General features: G+C 39.2%; 1 protein-coding gene across 2 annotated transcripts; it reads right to left on the reverse strand.

Annotated features, from left to right (window-relative positions):
• Positions 1-314: 314 nt before the first annotated feature.
• ifngr1 (interferon gamma receptor 1) lies at positions 315-23,461 on the reverse strand. Of its 2 annotated transcripts, XM_061231665.1 has the most exons (8): positions 23,409-23,461; positions 23,225-23,298; positions 12,058-12,175; positions 11,280-11,458; positions 7,697-7,866; positions 6,892-7,045; positions 1,600-1,721; positions 315-1,283 (listed from the first exon to the last, which is right to left on the reverse strand). In XM_061231665.1, exons 2-8 carry the CDS (start codon positions 23,289-23,291, stop codon positions 843-845), a joined length of 1,251 nt encoding a protein of 416 aa, XP_061087649.1. In that variant the 5' UTR covers positions 23,292-23,298; positions 23,409-23,461; the 3' UTR covers positions 315-842. The 2 variants fall into 2 exon arrangements, with proteins under 2 accessions (XP_061087649.1, XP_061087648.1); XM_061231664.1 differs by having other exon boundaries at positions 23,225-23,419.
• Positions 23,462-26,843: the final 3,382 nt, after the last annotated feature.

Genomic DNA, 26,843 nt, shown 5'->3' on the forward strand with positions numbered 1-26,843 from the left:
ATCAGTGGTGCCTCTGCAGTGTGGTAAAAGTGAGACTCATCATTTGTCTGCAATCTCCTCCTGATATCGGCAGGAGCAGCTGCTGGTGGAAAATGAGTTTTCCGCTGGGAATATCATGGAATACTTTTCACCCTTTTTTTGTCATGCATTTACTGGCATGGTTTTAGGTTGGTATACTTCATAAGATGTTGCACATACATTCACTGGTCTGGGACTGGGAATGTTTTTGGCCTGTTCTGGGATGTTCAGCACATAATCTCTATCTTACACGGTAAGGTACTTTGGCTATGAGTGAAAGTAAATGAAATGTAATATAATGTAAACAAACTTAGCAGTATTATTTATTGCATACAGTCCTCAGTACACAGTATAATTGGGTTGGTAAAATGGCAAGTCAGGATCCCCACCAGGAACATTTAATATATCAGTCACTATTTTACAATATTAGCTGAATAATTGAAAAAACAATTTCCTTATAATTGTCTCAGCAGATGACTGGTTTCATTGTGTATTAGAATTTATAGACAAGACATTCAAGACTGTCAATTCCCTAATAGCCCATAAATTAATAATTTACCTTTTTTCTCATTCCACCCCTTGCTTTGGAGTAAAGTAGTGTATCTGGTAACGAGTGTGTCTGGTATTGGATAGAAATGTGCAAAATATGGCAACACAGTTACGTCACTCACTACAGCCATGTCTCAACACCGCAGTGCTGTTCCCCTAACCACTAGCTTCAAGAAAATGCCTCTGGATGTTCAAGTAATGGGTCTTGCATTTCTCATTCATGTTTAGGTTAAAGTGGTAGAATACAGCAACAGCAAGAACAGTTGATGTTCATTTTAGAAGACAATTTGACTGGTATGGTCATTTAGGCCATATCCGTCTACGATGTCCCCAGGGCTGATCTCCACCTCCAGAACCTGTGGCCTGTCATACCCCGAAAGGCTGCAGCCGAGCGGGGAGCCACTGCTGTTCTCCACTGGCTCCTCCATTGCCGGTCCCGATTGTCTGGACTGGTCACTCCAGACTTTGTGGCAGGGGTCCCTGAGCTCTATGAGATGCATGGCCTCCTGGTTGCTGTTCCATTCCTCCAGGTGTGCCTGGCCAATGCGGAGCCGAGAGCCCTCATGGGGTGCAGCTAAGCTGGGAGTGTCTACAGGGATCTCTTCCTTGGGAGTTAGAAAGAGGGGCTTGTGGCTGACGAAGGGCAACACAATCTGCCCATTGTAGTCCTTAGGCATCATTGTGTTCTCTGGGTGCATCTTGAAGCCCAAGGGGAGCTACCAAAATCAAATACCCACAGAAGCCAGTTAAATATAAATTTCAAAGCTGTACTCACAATACAGCTGCTTGTTACAAGTCTACTACCACTGCTATCTACTGCACTAAAGTTACATCTTTGTCCCTATTTACAATGCAGTGTACTATTATTAGATAATTGTGTCTTCCTTTACATGTTTTGATTAAACACACAAGAGAGAATAAGATGGAAAACAGGTTGGTCAATGCAGATCAGTGCTATGAGAAATTGGTGTACAGTGTTATATACTTATGGTTTGAGAAATCTATTTGTGGATTGTGTATAGAGATACTTACCAAGGGCTTGGGGAGGGATGGCATAGTCTTCCTTGTTATGGAGCACGCTATTGCCCCAAACACGATAAAAGAGCCAGTCATAATGCACAGAACGATGATGATGATGGTGACACTTATCCAACCTGTAAACCAGTCAAAGATTTTAGGGGGTTACTTGTTATGCAGGGGTATGGCTTTGTACTCCAGCACACTGGATTTGAAATGAAACGATGCATATGAGGTTAAAGTGCTAACTAATAGCTCTGATTTGAGGGTATTTACAGTGCATCCGGAAAGTATTCAAAGCGCTTGACTTTTCCCACATTTTGTTATGTTACAGCCTTATTCCAAAATGGGATAAATTCATTTTTTGAAATTTCTGAAATCTAAGAAATCACATGTACATAAGTATTCACAGCCTTTGCCATGAAGCTCAAAATTTAGCTCAGGTCCATCCTGTTTCCACTGATCAACCTTGAGATGTTTCTACAGCTTAATTGGAGTCCACCTGTGGTAAATTCAGTTGATTGGACATGATTTGGAAAGGCACACACCTGTCTATATAAGGTCCCACAGTTAACAGTGCATGTCGGAGCACAAACCAAGCGTGAAGTCAAAGGAATTGTCTGTAGACCTCCGAGACAGGATTGTCTCAAGAACAAATCTGGGGAAGGGTACAGAAAAATTTCTGCTGCTTTGAAGGTCCCAATGAGCACAGTGGCCTCCATCATCCGTAAATGGAAGAAGTTCGGAACCACCAGGACTCTTCCTAGAGCTGGCTGCCTGTCTAAACTGAGTCAGGGAGGTGACCAAGAACCCGATGGTCACTCTGTCAGAGCTCCAGCATTCCTCTGTGGAGAGAGGAGAACCTTCCAGAAGGACAACCATCTCTGCAGCAATCCACCAATCAGGCCTGTATGGTAGAGTGGCCAGACGGAAGCCACTCCTTAGTAAAAAGGCACATGGCAGCCCACCTGGAGGTGTTTGGAGAAAACCAGGCACCGCTCATCACCTGGCCAATACCATCCCTATAGTGAAGCATGGTGGTGGCAGCATCATGCTGTGGGGATGTTTTTCACCGGCAGGAACTGGGAGACTAGTCAGGATGAGGGAAAGATGAATGCAGCAATGTACAGAGACATCCTGGATGAAAACCTGCTCCAGAGCGCTCTTGACCTCAGACTGGGGCGACGGTTCATCTTTCAGCAGGACTATGACCCTAAGCACACAGCCAAGATATCAAAGGAGTGGCTTCAGGACAATGAATGTCTGTGAATGTCCTTGAGTGGCCCAGCCAGAGCCCAGACTTGAATCCGATTTAACATCTCTGGAGAGATCTGAAAATGGCTGTGCACCGACGCTCCCCATCCAACCTGATGGAGCTTGAGAGGTGCTGCAAAGAGGAATGGGAGAAACTGCCCAAAGATAGGTGTGCCAAGCTTGTGGCATCATATTCAAAAAGACTTGAGGCTGTAATTGCTGCCAAAGGTGCATCAACAAAGTATTGAGCAAAGGCTGTGAATACTTATGTACATGTGATTTCTTAGTTGTTTTTTTTTGATAAATTAGCAAAAATTTCAAAAACGTCTTTCATGTTGTCATTATGGGGTGTTGTGTGTAGAATTTTGAGGAAAAAAATGAATTTATTCCATTTTGGAATAAGGCTGTAACATAACAAAATGTGGGAAAAGTGAAGCGCTGTGAATACTTTCCGGATGCACTGTACGATGCCCCCCCCCCCCCCCCCCCCCATCCAGTAATAATACATAATACTGGTCTAACAATTGTACTTTTATGCCAATAGAGGTGCCATTCTACTTGATTTCTACTTCATGGAAATAGTTACCCATGGTAGGCTACTGAAAAATGTAGTTAAGCTAGCTAGTAGTTCTGCCCAATGATAATTATAGGTTATAGAACACTACAACACACAAAAACAAAAGTTGGATAGTGGTTGCACTCAATATTAAGTATTTAGTATGAAGCTCCTGACCCGTATCTACATGATTGTATACATTGCACTACTGCCACAATTGGCTGATTAGATAATCACATTAATAAGTAGGTGTAATAAAGTAAAAATGGTCCTAAGAAAGTGCTCAGAGAGTGTATATAGTGTTTCTATGTTGTTTTCATTTGTGTAAAAACTACTGTATGGCTGATAGCTTATGTGAGGTAAATTTCCGTTCTGCATTTCTTGTTGGTTTTTGAGAACAGATACTCCAAGGGGGAGGTGGTGGTGTTTTTTTCCCCCTCAGCTCTCTGTAATTGGTGTACACTGGGGAAATGGATACCCTAAAAATCATTAGTTGGAAACTTTGGGGCCTGAATTTGCCTGTAAAGCGCATTCGCTGTATAGAATATTTACACCGCAGATGCCCTTATTCAGGAAACCCACCTGACTGCAAATGATGTCGGCCGATTCCAAAACAAACATTATTATTGGTCATTCATATACAACAAATAAATATAAAGGTGTTCTGATTTTAGGGGAAAGAAAACTGCAGTTTTTCTATAGACTATGAAGGTAATGATAATTAAGGGAGATTTGTTTATGCTAATCTTAATAAATTATATGACGATCTGTCATCATCTATTTCTGCGCCAAATAGTTGATGCCAATTTCCTACCTGCTATCAGCAGTACACTCTTTCAGTTTCAGTTTAAGTCTGTCCATTAATAAGGCTGAATTTATTTTACATAGAACTAAACGAAAGTTTTAATATGAGGGGGATTATTAGCACTAGCAGATTATTATTTAAAACAGAGCGAAGCTAAAACAGTGATAAATGGACTCGTACAGAAGGAATGGTGGTGACAGATCCCAAGAAATGTAATGAGAGTTTTATAGCAATCGTTATACATCAGAATATGCTCTTGACACAGATAGTTGCATATCCTTCCTGAACAGCCTAGTCCTACCAAGTCTTGACCCTTTGGATAGCCAGGAATCGGAGTAACCCTAGAGGAACTCAAGTTAGAAGTTAAATCTCTATAAAAGAGGAAAGTCGCCGGACCTGGATGGTCTTCTGTTATATCTAGCTTTTTGGGACCAGGTGGGACCTTTGACATTAGGATCCATAAATTTTGCTATAAGGAATTAATCATTTCATAGAGACCAAAAAATGACTTGTTACAATTTTACTGAAGAAAGACTGAATGTTCAACTACATGCCAGTGTCTTTAATCTGCGGGAAACTTTACTCAAAAGTACTGTGGGCGGTTGCATAAAACACCTTACGTTTTCCCCTTAGCTAAGGGAATTACCTGAGGGTGTTGCATATAAACCTGTTTTTCTTAAGTAAGGGAAACAGTTAAGCGCTTATGTTTTGCTCTAGTAATATTTGACTGTAACCATGGATGCCCTCATGTCATCGGTTATGATCATTGACTGTAGGCTATACATAATTCAAATAAGAATCTTAAAGTTATGTTCTCCATTCACTGAGGTTTTAACCCATAATTTACGGTAGCCTAGCTATATTTTATTTTACGAAACTGAAAATATGGAAAACAAAAAAAGGAAGCCAAATTTCAGGGGAGGAGAAATGTATCGTGTTAGAGGAATACACAAAAAGAAAGACAATCTTGAAAAGCCTAGCAAACTCAATTTGACTGCGACAGCAAACAAAAACAGAAGATTAACTACAGATTAACTAAGATTAACTGCAACTGTGAGGTTACACTGCACAAAGTCAATGTAAATGTAAATATTTAATTTGCCAATTAGGCTGACTTACTATTATCTGACTTACATTTAACTATTGAGATGGCCCAAAATAAATTAATTTGCTATAAAATTTCTCAGTAATCCAGTGAGAGAAAAAAATATATATATATATGACACATAAGCGGTCATAAGCAGTATCGGTTAACTGTAACTTACAGTTTGAGTGAAATAAAGGTTTAGCTTAACACGGATGATTGAGCGCGTAAAGAGATAAAAGGAACATGTAGCTGCCAAAATTGCACTCCAGACAGGTGATCACTGAAACTCTGTATACTATTGCTGATCTAGTTAGAAAACAATAGCCTTCCAGTTTGCTTTCAGTAACAACAAGAAAATTAGCTATTACTAGTCAGATTCCCAAATTTACAAATATTCACCTGAAGCACAACGCTTGTGCAATCGCTACTATGTTCGTATTGCCTATATTTTATATTTGTAAATTATTTCTGAATACTTGTCAATTTGTCAAGCTAACTATAGCTAATTTGCTTGTTGCTACCGATAACAAACTGGTATTGTTTTATAACTAGATATGTAGTCTCATATGCCATTGGCTGTGGCAGTTAGAACCAATGTTCAACCAATGAACTCTTGAATTGCTGTACAATGTTTTGATACAGAGTAACGACCTGACAAATGTACACTTTGAAACCTGAAATGAAGGACTATAAACACAGCCAGGGGGTGAGTCAACATGTCAGCAAGCCTGTTTCAATGATAGGAATGGTCTTGTAACAATGTTTAAACGCAAAAATCTTACATGTTGTACCTTTAAAAGGCAATTAGCCAACATGTTCAAGTAAGAGCATCATGCATCCTTCGTAATGTACAATTCTTTGCATGAAAACAACCCCATTAATGTTGTATTTTAGTAATATTATTTGCCAACTACAACTATAATTATTAGTGTACATATTGCTTAACAGATTGAGATATAACTAAGAGCAACAGCTGATTTCAGAGGCTTGTGGTCGTAACATGGGTGGCCACTAGCGGAGTGAGCTGACAACATCAATAAGGGATAGCTAAGAGTGGTCCAGACCAACCGAATTGCCGAAAGTACCACTCACAGATGGTATACTTAGCTAAGAACATTTCGGGAAACACGCTGAAATGTTAAGGTAGAGCTTAAAGTATAACTTACAAACGACGTAGCGTTAAGAAGGCTACGGGATATGCAGCCCTGATTGATGGAGTTTGTGTTGCAAAGATTATTTCAGTGCAAAGCTATTCAAGATTTGGAGCCTGTGTTTCTGTCTCACTTGCACGCTTCAGTTTACACCTGCCGTTTATCCAAATATTTACAGACCTCACTATATGCTTTTAATGGACAAAAAGCATGTTATTATTTTCTGACAGGCTTTGGATAGACTTTTGGACCAATAGATATCTTACACCCTATACCGATTAAAATATAGTAATTTACACTTGAAAAACATGTAAAAGTTAGTTCCATTAATAACAGTTGATTTGTACACAAATATTCAAACACAGAGTTTGCCAACAGACAACAGAAACAAGTGATCACTTGTTAACGTCAGTGTTAACTGGTTAACTTCACTTTGACATCATTTGATCCTTACCAATTTGGCTCTCCTCAAGTTGACATAACATCCCAGACTTGGTGTTTAGGTCTGTTCCGTTTAAGCTGATGCAGTACCGCTCACTATTTCCAGGTACTTGAAAAGTTCCTTTGCATACTTCCTCCTTGCAAATTTTCTCATCATATAATGTATCCTAATGAGAAAAGATTTATGAAACGTATCAACAAACCAAAACTTCAGATCAAGCTTCCTCAACAGGGGTGCTGGGAACATACTATACTATTCGATTACATTTCTTAAAATTCTGTTTCATTGATTGGTTCTTACTCTACATGAAAGCAAATCTTTTTTTAACCTAACAGTTTGTAGAGTTCAGCATACACTTCTATGTCCAATTATACTATAGTTTTAAGAAGCATACAAAGTGATGAGTTTAAGAAACACCTTTACCCTTGGTTACACCATCCACCACGCATTTTTTGAAAAGGGCGTACATTATTACAAAGGATCTGCATTATCAACAACCAAATAATTAATTATTAATGTAATTATGACTTATTTAAATACAAATGCACATTAATTAATGTTATAGTGCTCATGGCTATTGTCAATTGTCCATCTTGTTTTGCAGTATTCACAGTACTATGTTATCAATGTTACATTACTGCTGTATTCATTAGTAACCGTAATTGAAAACACAGGCCCCTGTCTTGAGATGCTAGATCCATAACAGTGGTACAGAGACATTTAATTTTAATGACAAAAAAATGTACTTTGACTAAACTCAAATGGGCTTCACTGATGTGTCTTTAAACAGTGTAAAAGTAGGCATTTATGTTCTTACCATTCCAACTCTGTACTTAAAGTTTTTGCATTCTTCACATCCATTAGGATATAGCCTATTAAGGTTTTTCACTGTAGGGGTGTCTTTGTAGACTTGATATGGGTGAGAGAAGGTAAATGTGATCTGTCCACCTTTGACTGATAGGGTCACGTTTGGGAAGTCCAACATACCTGAGAAGAGGAAATGACCAAGAAAAGTGTTGGGTAAATCTTAGGGCGAGATTTACAAAGGAAACAGCCACAACGCAAAAACATTCACTCTACTGTGGCTTGTCTGTGGAGGACTTTTAGGACAATTAAAGACTATTACTAATTATGCAGTCAAATAAATTAAACACCCTCTTTCGCACAATTCATTTTGTAACTACCTGAATGAATGCCTATGCAGAATTTTTAATTCAAAACTGAGTGTTTATACTAACTGCTAGCTGACTTCAATCGATGTTTTGCGTCATTGCAAAGATAATTTCACATCTGAAAATACATTAGAAGAGATGGTAGAAACAGATGTGAAATAAAATTAAATCCTGTCTCCTTTCAGAAGGTTAATGCATTAATTCATCCATGCTGCCATGGATGTGCTTAGCCTAGAACCGAGCACCCTGGCATCATGTGTGTGAGCTATAGGTGACAGGTGCATAAAAATAACACCTGCTTTCAGGAGAAGGGAATGGAGTTGCAATTAATGTCTGCTTTAGTAAATCAGATGGCATACTTAATATCCACACTGTTTTAGCGCCTCTGCTACAAGTATACATATGCATGAACATATTTACCCATGCATCAACAGGAAAGTCACAGAGTGACCCAACTCCCACAAATTACATTCTAATACCGATTTTGACCCATTTAATAATTTTGGCTGTTTAATAAATCCCACGCAGATATTGCCACCTTATAGCGACTGTTATTTATGTCTGGTAAGCAGTCGCAGTCCTTTAGTAAATCTTGTCCTTACTGATTATCCCAGTAATCATGTTCTTTATTTTTGTATGTATGTTTTGTGCATTGCCAATCAGGGGTGCCAATAATTCTGGAGCCCGCTGCATGTGTCCCTGAAGTCAGTTAAATCATCAACAAAAAATAAGTACTACCCTGCTGGCCTATTTCTTTTTTCAAGACTTTTGAAATACAATGCCCGTACATACAATGGCAGGTGCAGCAGATCTTTCTTGGGGTTTGTTCTCATGTAGTGGTCTATCTACATTTGTAGCAACACATTGTGTGGAAAAAACACATTCATTTTGTTTTACTGAAAGAAGACTGTGGAGGGGTGGCACGGTTAGGGTGCCATCTGCAGATGGAGAGGCAGCAGTTTAGCCGGCATCCGACCGCAGCTGCAGCAATTTGATAGTCATTACTACTTAGTAGGGTCCCACTGTCTGTGGAGGCTGACCTAGAGGTGGAAGGGCTTTGTGGGGCAAGGCGAATGAGAAGTTACAGAGAAGGGAAAGAAGAAGAAAGCTAAATTTGAAGGTGACTATTTGGACTCTCTAAGCTACTGGGTGAGAGTGTTTGAAAGTGCTCCATTTAGGTGGTACTGGTGTCAGGATTATGGACTCGTGGCCAGAAACAGGTGCTCTTAGTGTAGAAGGTGTGGGAAAGAGGGCCAAATCATGACGTGGGTGCAAGGCAATGTTAAAGAAGGAAAATGGAAAGTGATGTGGAACAGATCACAACCTTAAATGCAGAAGTGGCAAAGAGAATAAGAGCAGAAAAGGCAATTGGGAGGAAAGAACAGGATAGAATTGTGACAGTGGAAAAAACAGGAAAGGGGATATGACAGAGAAAGCATGAGTATGGACTGAGGAAGATGTTTAGCATTTATAGCAATGGTGATCATGTGGAATTGAGACTAAATGAGAAAGGAGCAGGATGGTGGTGGATGCAACAAAAGATAATAACTCATGTGAAGGGGGATGAGATCCAGGAAATCTCTGAAGAAAGGGTTTGGGGGGGGAGTCAGACACCAGGGAAAGATTGTGGGGGCTCATTCCAATCCGTTTATATTTTTCTTCTCTTTTGTCTTTTACTTGCCCCTGACCCATTATTACATTATTGGCATTTGGCAGACACTCTTATCCAGAGCGATGTACAGACTAAGCAGGAGACAATCCTCCCCTGGAGCAATGCAGAGTTAAGGGCCTTGCTCAAGGGCCCAACGGCTGTGTGGATCTTATTGTGGCTACAGTGGGATTAGAACCACTGACCCGGAAATCGACTGAGGTCTGCCATCTTTAAAGACATTCCAACTCCTTTAATGCTCCTTCTAGGAGCTAGAAGTAGAAGTTAGGAACTCCCAATCTTTCCTTTGAGCAAGAAAACATCAGTGCATCCTTTGTGCAACTATTATTTTGGAAAGTCTGATACATAAATGATTGACCTGTGGATCCACCTCTCCCCATCTGCCATGCATCTGCCACATCTGTAACTGATGTGGCTTCGAACTGATGTTTGAAGGTGCAAGGGCATTCTATTTGCCTAATTAGCATTTTTTCGATTTCCCCTTCTTTACTTCTTTTACTTTCATCTCTTCCTAGCCTCTCACGATGAGGAGAGCTAGGGGCAAGAAAAGGAAAATAGAAAAGGAAAAAGGACAAAAATAAGGGACTGGAATGAGGTTTAGGAGTTGGAGTTTTTTTTATTTATTATTATATTATGGATGTTATAACAAGACAACCTATAAAAATCATTTGCCGGTTATACACCGGATGATGTTCAGTCCACCAACCTAATTGAAAAGAAGAAGAGATGGGGGCAGAGGCAATAGACACACACGGGAATGAGACAAATTTTTGTGGATACATACCCTCCCTGTTTCCTTCTCTGCATTGGTGTTCTGTTTGGTTTTGTTTTGTATGTAAAAAAGAAATACCTGTGTGCGTTAAGCGAGTGGTTTGTGAGAGAGAAACGTGGGAATTAGTTACAGTGGTGGCCTGAACAGGGGAGAGAGGACAACAGCAGAGACGGAAACATCGATGGAAGGGCAAGCGGGAGCGAGGTTGATGAAATTGCAACAGGGGCAAGAGAGGGCAGACTGCCCCCCTTGTTGAGTTGACACAGGAGCATGTGGCGGATCGGCCTCTCCTGCAGTCAAATCCAGAAGGACAGCTGTCACCGACAGCCCCAACTGGCAGGTACGCCGTACTGCAGATGCCATGGATGGCATCGTCTGAAGACGTGAACACATGTTTGAGGGTACAGTGGCTGCTTGTGCTGTGCCACAGAGGAATGGGCTGTGCAAGCAGTGCACAACCTGCCAACATCCTCCAGATCCAACTACTAGGACCTGAAGCGGGCGATTCTAGACTGGGTGGATCGAATAACAGAAGACCACCACTAACAAATTCCTAGGGTGCTCTCTCACAAACCGCTCAATCCATATTTTTTAACGTCTTTATTTTCAAGCTAGAAAACAAAAACAAAACCAAACAGAATGCGAACGGGGAAACAAGGGGTGAGGTGTCCACAAAACGGTTACATGCCAGCTAAGCCGCTACCTCTCCGTCTGCAGATGGCGCCCTAACCACATCACCCCTCCTCAAGCACAAGAAAGCACACTGTGACAGAAAAAGGCAACTCACAGCGAATCTCTGCTGGTAAATCCTTGCGGTAGGAGAATTGAGGTGACACTGCAGATATTGACTTATTCGATCCATTCATAGCAGACACATTCACGTAGTAAGTGTCATAAATGTGTGTGACAGATGATGAAATATTCAGATGATGGAGGCTTGTGCAATTTGTTTCAGAGTCTGCATTACTTCATAATGAAAGATTAAAACAATTTGAGGTTATCAAAGCATTAACAATTACAGTTGTACTCTCTCAGTGGTTTTAAAAACAAACAGTTTAAAATAGCAATTATATAGAAGGAATATGGGGTAACACTACCTTCTTAACAATGAAAAAATACTTATTTGTACATTGGTTCTTCGATTCCATATGACTGGCATTAATTTCTTCTTCTTTTTAAATACACAATGGTCTGGGAATGTTATTAGCACTGTATTGCTCATATTAATATTGGTGGATGCATTATATAGATTGCCCCATGCTGAGCAACTTGCATTGTACATTGCAAGTCACTCTGGTTAGGACCGTCTGCTAAATGAAGGTAATGGGTAACGTTAGCTGAAGTAAATTACTGGGTAGCCAGATGTTTCTTTTTTAGGTACTGGATTGTAGCTCCCAATATGCAAACATATGTAGCTTCAAGATGAATTTTCCAGGTTCTGCAATCTCCTGCATGGCATTCATCAACAGCATTCATTGCAACAACTTTCTAAGGCATACACGTGGAGATCTATTGGTATTGTTGAAAGGAAAATTGGACACTATGCATGGTCAATGGAAACCCACTTGATATCCTTTAAGATTTGCACTCTGAAGATTGGTTGCAGAGAGCCTTTGTCGTAGGTCCAATTGGCAAAAGTCTCAAAGTTGTGGCATCTCACTTCCACATCCAATGAAGCAGGAACTGTTGAAAAAAGGATAGCACAGTGAACTAGCCTGCATTATAGAAAAAGGATATATGTCAACAGCACAAACCAAGTCTGCATTGCCAAAATATTTAAATATAAAAAATAAAAATAAACATTCATTATTATTCTTCCAGTCACTTATTTCAGACACAGGGGGGTGACAATGTTTCAATTTGTCATTCTCATTGGAAAATAACAAAAATCCTTTCTCCAGACAAACTGTCAACTAACAACAGAGGATATCCTCTCCTTAATGCATCCCTTGGGCTGGATACCAATTATGTCAAGAAGACGGGATATTTGATGGGTGGACTTGGGGCACAGACCCGTGGATTGTCCGTTAAAGGGATTTTGTATTGCACGTGCTTTGGTTACATTCCAATATCATGACATTAATTAATTTACCATATACAGTGGCACCAAAAATGATTGGCACCCTTAATAAAAATGTAGAAAAAACACATAATAATCTATGTTATGTTCAAACATATGGGAAATCAGTTTAAAAACTTTTATTTTAATACATTCCCTCTCACGTTTCAATGTGTTTTATTAAGAAATCTAATTTTTTTTCTGAAAACCATAGGTGTCCAAATTATTAGCACCCCTAGCAATTATTGTAAATAAAATCAAACAAAGTGAAATCGGCAATAGCATTGACTTAATTCAGTTAATCTCAGTGTATGATTCCATCATTGTGTCTTTCCATCACTTTCCGTTTTACTAGAGTATAGAGGTGACAAGCATGCAAAATCCCTTTAGCATCCATTAGCATGGGACAGTGATGGTCAGGGAGGCCATAAAGAACCCAAGGATCACAGTTTAAGAATGGCTGAGATCACCAAAAAGAACCATTAAATGGCACCGCCATACCAACAAACTCTTTGGAAGGGTGTCACGAAAACAACAAGAAACAAAACTAAGCATCTGTATTTTGCCAAACCTAATTGGAATTAGAGTGTGCCAAATTGAAAGTTTTGGTCATACATACCATCAATATATTTAATATCAATCGCACAATGATAATTACTAGGAATTTCACAGAAAATATGGTTGACTTGTCTCTGCTAGGAAGTCATAGATCGACTGTTCAGCATACATCAAAATCCACACAGAAAGTGAAAACAACATCCATGCTCTGCAAAGGCCATCTCAGTATCCAGACTTAAATACTGTACCATCAAAAACCTGTGGTCTGAATTGAAGAGTGGGGTCCATAAGCAGGAGTGGTCAAAAATCCCTCCAAATGGGTTAACCTTATCACAAGAAAAGACTCATTGCTTTCATCTTTACCAGGGGTTTTGCACAAAGCTAAACCAATAACTGTGTAACTGTTTTGGGGGAAATACATTTTTCATTTAATGTTGGTTGATTCCATTGAATCATTAAAACCACACTATTTTACACATAATATACTTGGAAATGAAGCTTATTTCAATAACTGTAGTATTTTTATAGAATTCTGGAGCCCAGAATAGTCTAGTTTCATGAAGAATGATTGACATCTATTTACATGCACCTGCCTATGTTCATTTGTATTTTTCCCAGATCCTATTGCTTATAATGGTATCATTAGAATTATGATTGACGAATACAACCAATAAAGTAAAAAGATAAGCAACATTAGATTATCATAGTATCGCTAACATGCACACATACATGCACAATATAATTATAGTATTTTATCTGACCTAGAACTGCTGCGAATAAATTATCACAAATGAAGCCGAATACATAAAATTGTGCCTGGGATTAAATGAAATCACTTTGACTAATTACAGGCAATCATTATTCCTTTTCAACATGAACACAGTTTTGTGTGTTTGGTGATCTTCATATCTAACTTGCCAAAATGAGTTTGTAAAGTGCAAATGCTGGTTGAAAAAGAAAATGCTGATTCAATACAGGCCTCACAAACAAAGGAATAAATCCACACAATAGTGTCAAACTAACTACTGACCACTAGGGAGCAGAGTAATTCCAATTTGGGAATGGAAGTTAAAGGTACAATAGGTCATTTCAGACTTCTATCGGTCAGAGAGGAATTGCAGCTACAAACACCTTCAAACCACCACACTGTTTATCCCTCCCCCTTCTCTGTAAACAGGCTGTGGCAATTAGAACCCATTTTCAACCAATATATTTTCTATATTCTGAAACCCAAATTTAAGGACTATAAGCACAGGCAGGAGGTGAGTCAACATGTTATTGAGCCTTATTCAGTGATAGGAAAGGTCTTGTGACAATGTGTTAACCCAAAAACCTATTGTACCTTTAAAGTATGCAACATAAAACTTTTTGTAATGTATTGAATGTATTCAAATTAAAAAGAACATTGAACTACATGACTTAGGACTGCCCCTACTGTGTATGTATCCATCAAAAGTTGTCTTCAACAGTCTTTCAAAGCAGAGATTAACTGTAAACATAACTTAAATGCTGAACTGAACATAAGGATAACGTTAATAGATATATTGATACAATATAGTTTGCAAACTACTCTGACAGAGGTGTTAATGAGAATGTGCATATCATACTGTAGGCTATATGGAGGTCTGGCATGATACCTTCTGGCACAGCTAACTATTGACTACATGGTATGCAATAAATACTGATAAGATTTAAACTGTACAACATGTTTGTCATATATCCACAGAATGAGTCAAGCCAAACTGCATTCCTGCCAGGTCACTGGGCTGGGTCTGGCCTCCAATCATTTCGAAACAATATGTTAATAGTGGTTAGTGGTACTATATATCTTGGGCTTATAAACCAGAGCATTTTAGAAGAGATTCCTGAGAACTGGCCAATAAATGCAGATTAACTCATTCTGAGTCTACCAACCTCCAATAAGTCTCAGCCTGTTACTGTCCTTTTCTGTGAAACAAACAGTGATTGTATAAAAATTAGGTGCACAACGGTCCGGATAGACCTTTCATCAATAACTTGCAAAAGGAAATTATATCTGTCCGTCAAAGTACCGGGTTAGATGCAAGTCGACCACAAACCATTCTCCTATCATATCAGTCTCCTATCATATCAGAAGGATCTTAAAATCACCTGCTTTTGTATTCCTTTGAAGTCATACAAAGTGGGAAACACGTCTCTTCTGTTACTACCAGATTAAGCAGCTGAATAAAGTGACTTGTGCTCCGCCTTCACATCCTCATTTAGGAAATGCATCCAGGCCCAGAATTCACTATTTATTGAACATTGTGTCTATTAATGGGCAACATCTCTTTGGCGAATGGCCCTCCTGAACATCTGAGAAGTGGTGGTGCAAGGGGCGAAGGGCGCAGCCCTGTAAAGAGTCAGTGGGGAGTCACCAGTATGAGCCCCCTACAATTTAGCTGGGCCATTTCTATGTTGATATTGAGGTATGCTTTGAGTCATTGTCTTGCTGGAAAGTCCACATACAGCCTCAGTCTCAGCCTTGGGGTACTCTTGTACAACAAAAAGCCAAAAAGTTACACAAAATAAAAATGAGGGTTCTGCTGTCAGCACTGAGGGACAAGTCTACGAGTCAAAGTCTTCTCCCCAGGATTGTTGCAAAGAAACAAGGAGAAGAGAAAAGAAACAACCAAAAGATTACCATTCCCTCCCTTTCGGTAGAACACATGCAAAAACCCTTCTTCTTCTACTACATTCCAAAACCAGTGTAGTACTCAGTCATTCCCCACATTGTAGACACAAAATAATGGCAGTTCATCAATCACTTTACAGACTGGCCAAAGTCTGATGCATGGACAAATCTGGTACAGTCCAATGCTCCTCCCACAAGAAGAGGTTGCACAATATTTCAGTCAATAAATGTTTTCCATGCTGAAAAAAACAGCTCAAGCTATGTTTTTAAACAGCAGGCAGCTGGTAATTTCAAGATGGTCATAGCTGGATTTTACACCAGGATTAATTACTTAAATGTTTTAGCCTTAGACAACAAGGCTTTTTTATTTTAAATTCAGACAATTCTAAACTGGCTTGAGTTTGCATTGTGTTTGGTTTGTGGAAAACGTATGGTGGAACTTATGTCTCTTAATAAAGAGAATGGCTACAAAATCGGCATTAAAGTACCAAGTAAAGGAAGCTTTTCAAACCTGACACTTTTCAAACAAAATTCATTAAATCCAAGTAACAAATGCAATGGACATATGTATCGCTAATTTAAGGCAACACACAGTAGCATAAAGCTTTGCATGTATTCCTTTAATTCCTAAATCTTCATGCTGAATCTTAATGAGAATTATTGGCATGACCTGTAAGCTAACATGTATGCTAAGCCTACATGGCACAGTGTGCTCTGGCTGGGAATGAAATGATTACTGGCTGATAGTGATAGTGGCTTTACCATGGAATTACTGCTAATGGCATTAAATTGCTTCCCACATGGTAAATCAGTTAGCAAAATAATCCAGAGAGCTAATAACAGTTGAGGAATATATTTCGATTTTTAGCAAATCAAAGTAAAGTTCTGATTTGGTTCTAATTTATTGCTTTGCACACCAGCTTAGTCAAGCACTGCATTACACAATCTCAGTGCTAACACAGAACCACCAAAGAGAAACACATGACAGAAACCAAATTAAGCAAGAGCTTTCCTTGCAGCAGATATTCCCTCACCCTTTACAGGAACTGATACAAGCTGCACTGTCGTGTTGCTTGACAGAAGTAACCTAACCACTTCCATTTCCTCATGCCAGTACCTTGGGTAATTATTTTCCCGGAATACTTTTTTTATTTTGTTCTGTAACTTTATAAAAACATGATAGGAATAAAGAGTACTGCCTGATACTATTGCCACCTGAGAGTCCTGGTTCCAAACATTTCTGAAATATGATGCCTTCCTATCAGTCATGGCACAGAAAATTCATTGGGAACTACTTAATCACCTGACCTACAATACCATGTTCTTCTGTTTTTTCCAGATGATAATGAGCAATAGGCTTAAATGAAGTAAGTAATGAAGTAAGTAATTTACCAAATTACCTAAATTAAAAATGAATTACTGAACATTAGAAAAGTAGGAAAGTAGGGTGTGAGTAGAAGGACAAATCAATCAGCTGCCTGGCACTCAAGCCATGTTCCCTGCCCTTCTGGTCACTTCACTAGTTTGAGTCAGGGGAGGGTCTCTGGACTTCTGTCAGCACCTATCCCAAAATGCCTTGCAGAATTCATTCATCCTCATCTATAAAAAGTTTATATATCATCTATTTGTGTGACAATATATTATAGAGGGTATTAATGAATACAAAATGTACATTTCAGGCATGGATGACATAGACTCTTGCCCCTTGCAAAAAGGCAATGTAGAAGCTTCACAGCAAACATGTGAAAGAAAAGGGAAGTATTCTTTTACATAAATTGCATATACAGTGCGCTCAAACATTATTGGCACCCCTGACAGAAAATGAACAAACAATACTCAAAAAAATACCAACATGTGATAAATACTGTGCTATATTAATGTTTCAATGGAACCAAAAATCATTTACTGATTTAATTAAAAATCTATTTCCTCCAAATCAATGTTTCACAATTATTGGCACCCTTAAAGATTATTGTAAATAACACCTACCAAAATGAAACCAGGTTTTAAATTCCACTTATTTAAGTTTATCTATGTGTTAAGGAACTGTATTGAGTGATTACATCACTTCCTGTTTCACTAGGGTATAAAACTGAGGTAACACACATGCAATATCCCTTTGTCATCCAATACCATGAAGAAAACAAAAGAATTGGCAGTTCAAAACAGGCAGATGATCGTAGACCTTCATAAACGTGGTAATGGCTACAAGAAAATTCACAAACGATTGAATATACCACTAAGCACTGTCAGAGCAATTATTGAAAAGTTCAAAAGATATGGAACTGTTGAAAATCTCATGGGTAGAGGACGCAACTGCATCTTGCCCCCCAGGATACTGAATAGAATGGTGAGAGAAGCAACAAAATCCCCAAGGATCACAGTGAACGAATTGCAGGCCTTGGTGGCATCTTGGGGTCACCAGGTTTCAAAAAGCACCATCAGACGCCACCTCCATAACCACAGCCTCATTGGAAAGGTTGCCAGAAGAAAGCCTTTTCTGACCACAAGACACAGAAGAAAGCGCTTGGAGTTTGCCAAACGTCATTTACATTATGACTGGAACAAGGTTCTCTGGTCAGATGAGACCAAAATTGAAAGTTTTGGTCAGATACAGCATCGGTATGTTTGGCGTAGGAACAGAGATGCATACAAGGAGAAGCACCTCATACCCACAGTGAAATATGGTGGTGGGTCAGTCAGGTTTTGGGGCTGTTTTAATTCCAGAGGTCCAGGGGCACTGGTTAGGATTGATGGCATAATGAATTCCAGCAAGTATCAGGCAATTTTGGCTGAAAATCTGGTTCCCTCTGCCAGAAGTCTGGGACTTGGTCGTAGGTGGACTTTCCAACAAGACAATGACCCAAAACACACCTCAAGATCCACACAGAAATGGTTCCGTGACAACAAAATCAACGTTCTGCATTGCAGAACGTTGAACGAAAACCTGTGGGCTGAGTTGAAGAGGTCAGTTGATAAGCACAAACCCAAGAAGGTGAAGGATCTTGAAAGGATATGCAAAGAGGAATGGTCCAAAATCCCTCCAAATGTGTTCCTTAATCTTGTCAAAAATTACAGGAAGAGACTCCATGCTGTTATCCTTGCCAGAGGTGGTTGCACCAAGTACTAGGTGAAGGGTGCCAATAATTCTGAAACCTTGATTTTGTTGAAATTTATTTTTTATTAAATAATTGTTATGATTTTGGTCGTTTCCATTGAAACATTAATAAAGTACAGTATTTGGCACATGTTGGTGTATTACCTTTCTCTATAATTATATTATTCTTTTTTTAAGCCTTGTTTGTGCATTGCTGGTGAGGGGTGCCAATAATTCTTGAGCCCACTGTATATACAGTCACTGAGCACTTTATTAGGAACACTATACTGATAATGGGTAGGGCCTCCCTTTGCTCTCAAAACAGCCTCAATTCTTTGTGCTGTGGATTCCACAAGATGTTGAAACATTCCTTTGAGATTCTGTTCAATATTGGCATGATTGCATCATGACTGGGACTGGGAAGGCCAATGAAGAACTTCATGAAACTAGTTTGAGACGACTTTTGCTTTGTGACATTATCATGCTGGAGTAGCCATTGGAAGATGTGTGGCTATGAAGGGATGCACATGGCATTCAAGCAGTGATTGATTGGTATTAATGGGCCTAAAGTGTGCAAAGAAAACATTCATCACACCATTGGAGCCTGGACTATTGACACAAGGCAGGTTGGGTCCATGGATTCATGCTGTTGGCGCCAAATTCAGCAGTCTGGCCATTCTCTGACCTCTCTCATCAACAAGGCATTTCCGTCTGCAGCACTGCAGAATGTTTTTCACACCATTCTGAGTAAACTCTAGAGACTAGAGAGTTGTGTGTGAAAATCCCAGGAGATCAGCAGTTACAGAAATAATCAAACCAGCCCGTCTGGCACCAACAATCATGCCACAGTCAAAATCACTGAGATCAATTTTTTCCCCATTCTGACCCGTATCTGCATGAATTTATGCATTGCACTGCTGCCACAAGATTGGCTGATTAGATAATCACAATGAATAAGTTGGTGTACAAAAATAAAGTGCTCAGCAAGTGTATTTATTTATTTATTTTGCTGTTATAGCCTAGCCCTTTCTGCTGCTCAAATATTTTCACAATTAATATAAACCTACTTGAAAACAGGGCTTTGAACTTTGAACTTTAATTATTTGGATGTGATTAATGAATTGTACAATCTGACTGGGTTGTGCCATGATTCCCAGTTGGATATGTATTGTCTAGGTAGTGTTGGATTTGGAAATGTTCAGCTCCCATCACCTTGCTACTTTTAGGCCAACTGCATGTTAGACTGCTGAACCGTGTCTGCTAACTAAAATTTGCCTAAGGCATAAAATAGGCTATCACAATCAATATTGCCTGGCTAACTGTCTTGCTAGCTAGCAAGATACAATTTGCCATTGGAGCTGCACAAAACAAATCCAAATCCTGCTTTCTTACATTAGGAGCTCCATATACCAATAAGGTAAAAGTAGTGCTTGACGTTTCGGCAGTTGACTGGCAATACCAGACATGGCTGAATATACAGATTGATTACAATATGATTAGAAAAATTATTATCACAAGTCTATGTGGAAATGTAAGATCAAGAGACTCATAAAATAAGAGTCATATAGAGTCTTCAGGGCAAAAAATATATACTTTTTTTATTTACAGAATTTTTTTATGCATTCACACGTCTTTCTTTTGTATGTAGTACATGTTTTTGGCCGGGATTTCACTTAATAGAAAAATTGGGGGGAATACTGCCAAATTAAAAATAAGGGATTTAGCTAGAACTGTATGGCTGTGAGCTGCCATTGAATGCCTACAGTCAGTGGCGTAGCGCAATTCTGCTGGGCCTCCCAGCAAGGTTGAGACACAAGGCCCCTCCTATATTGACTCAGAATGAAAAACCTAGCCCTTATAATAATAATGTAATGAAGTGATGGCGTAACCTTTTTTTTTTTTTTTAAGAACTGCTGTGATAAAGAAAACCAAGGGGAAGTTGCCTTAGGAGCTGCTATAGGAACAGCCTATGAGTGAATTACATTGATCAATTCTAATTGCTTAATAGGTCCATCACAGGAAGGACATGCTTGTTTGCTTTTAATTTTACAGAACATTGCTAGAAATAGAGCTGACATTGCATTACTAAAATAAAACACGGTTACATTTTTATTTTAAAGTTGTTTTGGTAGGCATACAATATGTTGTAGCCTATGTAGACTTTTACGAGCGCCTGTCATTGACTTTAACGTAACATGGGTATCAGCAGACAGGGGGGACCGTCAAAAACATCTGCACAACTGACAAGGACAAGAATTTGATCCCAGTGCGTTCCAAAATCTGCATTGTTGCACTTATACATTGCATCCCAGCATTTTCCAATCGGCTATTGTTAAACTGCATAGGCCTATATCCTGCAATCCACATACACACAAACATATGTAGCTGTCTATTAGTAATTAGCCACAATGAAACATAATGTGTATTGCCATGTAAGTGATCTTTTGAGAAAGTGATCTTTTGGTACTAGATACCTACGCATTCGTTTAATCTGTAGGATATTTTAATTAATATTCCTTCACAGCAAGACAATGATCCCAAACATACTGCTTAAGCAACAAAATAGTTTTTCAAAGCTAAAAAATGGTCAATTCTTGAAACAAGCATGAGCTAAAGATGGCTGCAATACAAGCATGTAAGTGCATCACCAAAAAAGACACCCAGCAACTAGTGATGTCCATGAATCGGATAATTCAAGCAGTCATTGCATGCATGCATGATATGCAACAAAATACTAAACATGACTTCTTTCATTTACATAACATTGCTTTGTCCCAGGAGGAAACCGGAGTACCCGGAGGAAACCCACACAGACACGGGGAGAACATGTAAACTCCACACAGAGAGGCCTCGGCCGATGGGGATTCGAACCCAGGACCTCCTTGCTGTGAGGCAGCAGTGCTACCCACTGCACCATCCCTGCCGCCAATGGTGAAACCAAAATGTATAAAAATGCCCTTTATTAGAACTTGACAATATACACTTTAACCACATGTGATTTTTTAAAATTACAAATCTCAAATTGTGGAGTACAGAGACAAATAAATAAATTATGGATCTTTATGAAGGGCACTGCATGTCATATAAATGTGTAGCGGGGATAAAATTGTGTTATTTTACATGTTCTTCACAGAAAATGAAAAATATTCAATTGTATAATCTTTCTTTTAGTAAACATTGAAACGGATCCCACACTCCACAGACCTGACCACCATACAAGGGTTACGGCAGTCCAAATACTAAAAGCTAAAACACTAAAAGCCCATAAAGAATTACCAGCTAGAATGCTGTATGCAGACGTTCCCTGCTGTAAAATGCAGCTATGCCAGCTTGGCCAGCATGAAAATCATGCTGTTCAGGCTAGTCATAAACTGGTCAAGCTGGGTATGAGCTGGTCAACCAGCTAGTGGTCGCTTTGTCTGAACATAGAAACACAACTACATGCAACAACGTTTTGCTTTTCCTGTCAACTTAGCTAACACAGCCTAAGTTTAAAAAAAATGTTTTTTATTTTATTTTTTGAAGTATGACAGTCTTTAATTAACAGAAAAATAGTCGTGATTGACAATTTCTGTAAACTTCATATGACTAAATGCACACATTAAATAATAGTGCCAATACATAAGTGTTGCCATTTACAGTAAGATGGGAAGAAAGTCCTGTAACTACCATCACCTTGCCTACTGCCTGCCCTACTAAAAATTATTCTTACATCTAGCTACCCACGTTTTACGATCAACCAATATGCACAGATGCGATGCAGTTCCCAGCCCGCAGCATTATGCTTTCAGGCAGCGTGTCAACGTCATATGTGACGTTGTTCAAATACGATAACACAGACAACCGTAGCGATTTGAAGGATCTTGATTCACTGCGCTACCGCACCTCTGAAATGAATGCTCATGCGGTAATATAGCAAGCCTGTAAAATAACTATAGCTCGTTTAAACGAGATAGCCAATGTAACTTCATTATACGCACAAATTGCCTGGACATTTCTCTGAACAAAGTTAAGCCTACTTATGAATTGAGCAACCGAACTAAGACACAACCTTAGCTTTAAACTAACTAATAATTAGTTACAATGTAACATTTAGAATGGACTTCACACCCTAACTTGCGATCAAACTGACGTTATACTGGTGCTGTATCCTAATACCTACGTGTAAAAATGCACAATTATACTATAGCTTGTTTTTCATATATTTAACTAATATTTCTGTTAGAACTTTTCAGTAGTTAGTTGACAACTACATTAGGTCGTGCCAATTCGTGTAACTTTATTGTAAAGTGTGACCGGTTAGGTTACTGTACGTAACTAGGTTACTGAAGTAGTAATACTGAAGTGATTCCAGCCGGCACTTACCTAATGTGCGTGCATGTTGAACTATAACAATCAGAATGAGAACATAGGCCAGCGGACCCTCCTTCATAGTGTTGCTAAAAGGAAAAAAACATTAGGACTATCACTCTTAAACTAATATAAATATCGACTGAAGTAATTCCCAAAGACTAGATAGTACGAAGAACTACGTTCGACAAGCTCTTACTTCCTTATCACCTGAGGTGGTTGGCTGCGTCATATGCATGACTGATAGCCGTGGGTTTTTTTGTGGAGGGAGTGTCTTGACAAACAATGCACAGGTTATCGACGAAACAAACGTTGCAGAATACAATATACTATATTGCTATTAAAATAAATTTAAGTAGCCTACAGGCAGGCGCAGTTGTGTATAGAACCGAAATAGTAGATTTTGTCAATGCAACCGAAGCATATCGCACAATATCGGTTTCTTAATGTTGAAAAAAATTAAAGAGCAATTTCGTATGTTTGCATGTTATTTTATAGAGATTTAAGCAGTTTAACAGAGATACAAACTTTAATCCTTGTTGATGAATCAAATAAAAAACTGACCAAGAAGCAGCATTGAAACAGTTTCTGCAAATATAACACTATAACACTAAGAATAGTAAAACAAGTATACATTTGTGAAATAATTAGGGGAGGCTGGGGATGGTTGTGACATTTTTTCTCCTTTCAATTTCAGCAAATCAATATCAATTCATTTCAACACTAGTGCAACCCTTTAAATCTTGGGTAATAGTATAGTTTATTATCCTTTTGCATTAATATAAGAAAAAGTTAGAAGCTCACAGATAACCTGTCGCTTTGTGACAACGATATGGGGCTGGTTGTCACCAACCAGTTTTCAGTATAAAATAATCTTTTTGTAAATATTGTAAATATATGTAAATATAAATATTGTAGTCCCCAAATAAGATCTACATTTGTTGAGATGTGAAATATCTATTGCTTAAAAAAATAAAAATAAATTTGCACTGCTTTTTCACTGGCACAGATGGTGCAGTGGGTAGCACTGCTGCCTCACAGCAAGGAGGTCCTGGGTTCGAATCCCGGTTGGCTGGGGCCCTCTCTGTGCAGAGTTTGTATGCTCTCCCTGTGTCATGTGCGTTTCCTCCCACAGTCCAAAGACATGCTGACTGGACTAAATTGCCCATGGGTGTGAGTGCCCTGCGATGGACTGGCGACCTGTCCTAGGTGTATTCCTGCCTTTCGCCCAATGTATGCTGGGATAGGCTCCAGTCCCCCTGCAACCCTGTTCAGGATAAGTGGGTTAACCACTTATCCAACCTTTCATAGCAAAATTTCTTCAATTAAGTAAGGTACTGCTTAGGTAAAAAGCACTTGTCTTTGACGGACAAAACATTTCATAACATTTCACATGTGTAGTAATAGACATTTTTTTAGGCTATAGATTTGACATGAAAAATGAGATATGACAACCAACCCCAAAGTAAATGTGACAACCATCCCAACAGTGAATTTTCATTAGAATTGTAGCTTGTGACCACATGTTGTAGCCAAATGAAAGGTGCAGCCTGAAAAGATACGTCTTCAGTCTGCACTGGTGGTCAAAGTCTCAGCACCTAATCAGTGTGGCTGGTGGCCATTTACCTGGGTGGGGCACCATACACATGCGCATGTGCGCACACACACATGCAGGCACACACTAGTACTCACCTCCAAACTCTATAATTACAAAGGGAAGACAAAGCCATGCCAATATTAAAATAAATGAATTTTCTTCACAACAACTTAACCTTGGAGGCTTAAAGATACAATAGGTGAGTTTTTTGTGTTAGTTAGGTAGAAGTAGCTGAGGTCACATAGTTACAAGACCATTGTAAATCCCTTCCTATCATTGAAAAAGGCTCACTGACATGTTGACTCACCTCGCCTGTGTTTATAATCCCTAAATTTGCGTTTCAAAGTGTATCACTCTGTATCAAAACATTGTACAGCTGTACAACAATTCAAGCTCATTGGTTGAAAATTTGTTCTAACTGCCACAGCCAATGGCATGGGGGCTTATTCTGATTGTTCGTGTAGTTGCCAAAATTGCCCAACAGACAAGTGATTACTGAAACTCTGTATACTATTACTTATTATCCAAGTGAAGACTAGATATCTAGTTATAAAATAACAGTTTGTTATCGGTGGCTACAAGCAAATTAGCTATAGTTAGCTTGACAAATTTACAAATATCCTCTTACAATAAAGTATAGGCAATACGAACATAGTAGCGATTGCACAAGCATTTTGCTTCAGGTGGAAATTTGTAAATTTAGGTAACTGGTTATAGCTAATTTGCTTTTTGTTACTGATAGTGAACTGGTATCATTTTCCAACTAAATAAGCAATTCAGAGTTTCAAATCGCTTGTCTGGAGTGCAATTTGGGCAACTACATGTTCCTTTTATCTCTTTACATGTTAAATCATCCGTGTTCAGCTAAACATACAGTACTGTGCAAAAGTTTTAGGCAGGTGTGAAAAAATGGGGTAAAGTAAGAATGCTTTAAAAATATAAATGTTATTAGTATTTTTATCAATTAACAAAATGCAAAGTGACTAAACAGAAGAAAAATCTAAATCAAATGAATATTTGGTGAGACCACCTTTGCCTTCAAACCAGTATCAATTCTTCTAGGTACACTTGCACAAAGTCAGGGATTTTGGAGGCATATAGTTTAATATGCAGGTTGGAACACAATCATTAAATGAAACAGCTGTGTAGGAGGGTTAAAACTGGATGAGGAACAGCCAAACTCTGCTTCCAAGGTGAGGTTGCTGAAGACAGTTTAATGTCAGAAGTCATACACCATGGCAAGACTGAGCACAGCAACAGGACACAAGGTAGTTATACTGCATCAGCAAGGTCTCTCCCAGGCATAAATTTCAAGGCAGACAGGGGTTTCCAGATGTGCTGTCCAAGCTCTGTCAAAGAAGCACAAAGAAATGGGCAACGTTGAGGACCGTAGACGCAGTGGTCGGCCAAGGAAACTTTGCAGCAAATGAAAGACACATCATGCTTAATCGGAAGATGTCCAGCAGCTCAGAATTGGCAGAAACCAGTGGGACTCAGGTACCATCCACTGTGCGGAGAAGTCTGGTCAGAAGTGGTCTTCATGGAAGAACTGCAGTCAAAAAGCCATACCTCCGACGTGGAAACAAGGCCAAGTGGATGAACTATGCACAAAAACACAGGAACTGGGTGCAGAAAAATGGCAGCAGGTTCTCTGGATTGATGAGTCAAAATATTTGGCTATAGCAGAAGGCAGTTTGTTAACCGAAGGGCTGGAGAGCGGTACAAGAATGAGAGTCTGCAGGCAACAGTGAAGCATGGTGGTGGTTCCTTGCAAGTTTGGGGCTGCAAGAGTTGGGGATTTGAAGAATTAATGGTCTTCTCAGTGCTGAGAAGTATAGGCAGATACTTATCCATCATGCAATACCATCAGGGAGGTATCTGATTGGCCCCAAATTTATTCTGCAGCTGGACAACAACCCCAAACATACAGCCAATGTCATTAAGAACTATCTTCAGTGTAAAGAAAAACATGAAGTCCTGGAAGTGATAGTATGGCCCCCACAGAGCCCTGATCTCAACATCATCAAGTCTGTCTGG

The sequence above is a fragment of the Conger conger genome, chromosome 2 (genome assembly GCF_963514075.1).
Source record: "Conger conger chromosome 2, fConCon1.1, whole genome shotgun sequence".
In the NCBI taxonomy this organism is placed as follows: domain Eukaryota; kingdom Metazoa; phylum Chordata; class Actinopteri; order Anguilliformes; family Congridae; genus Conger; species Conger conger.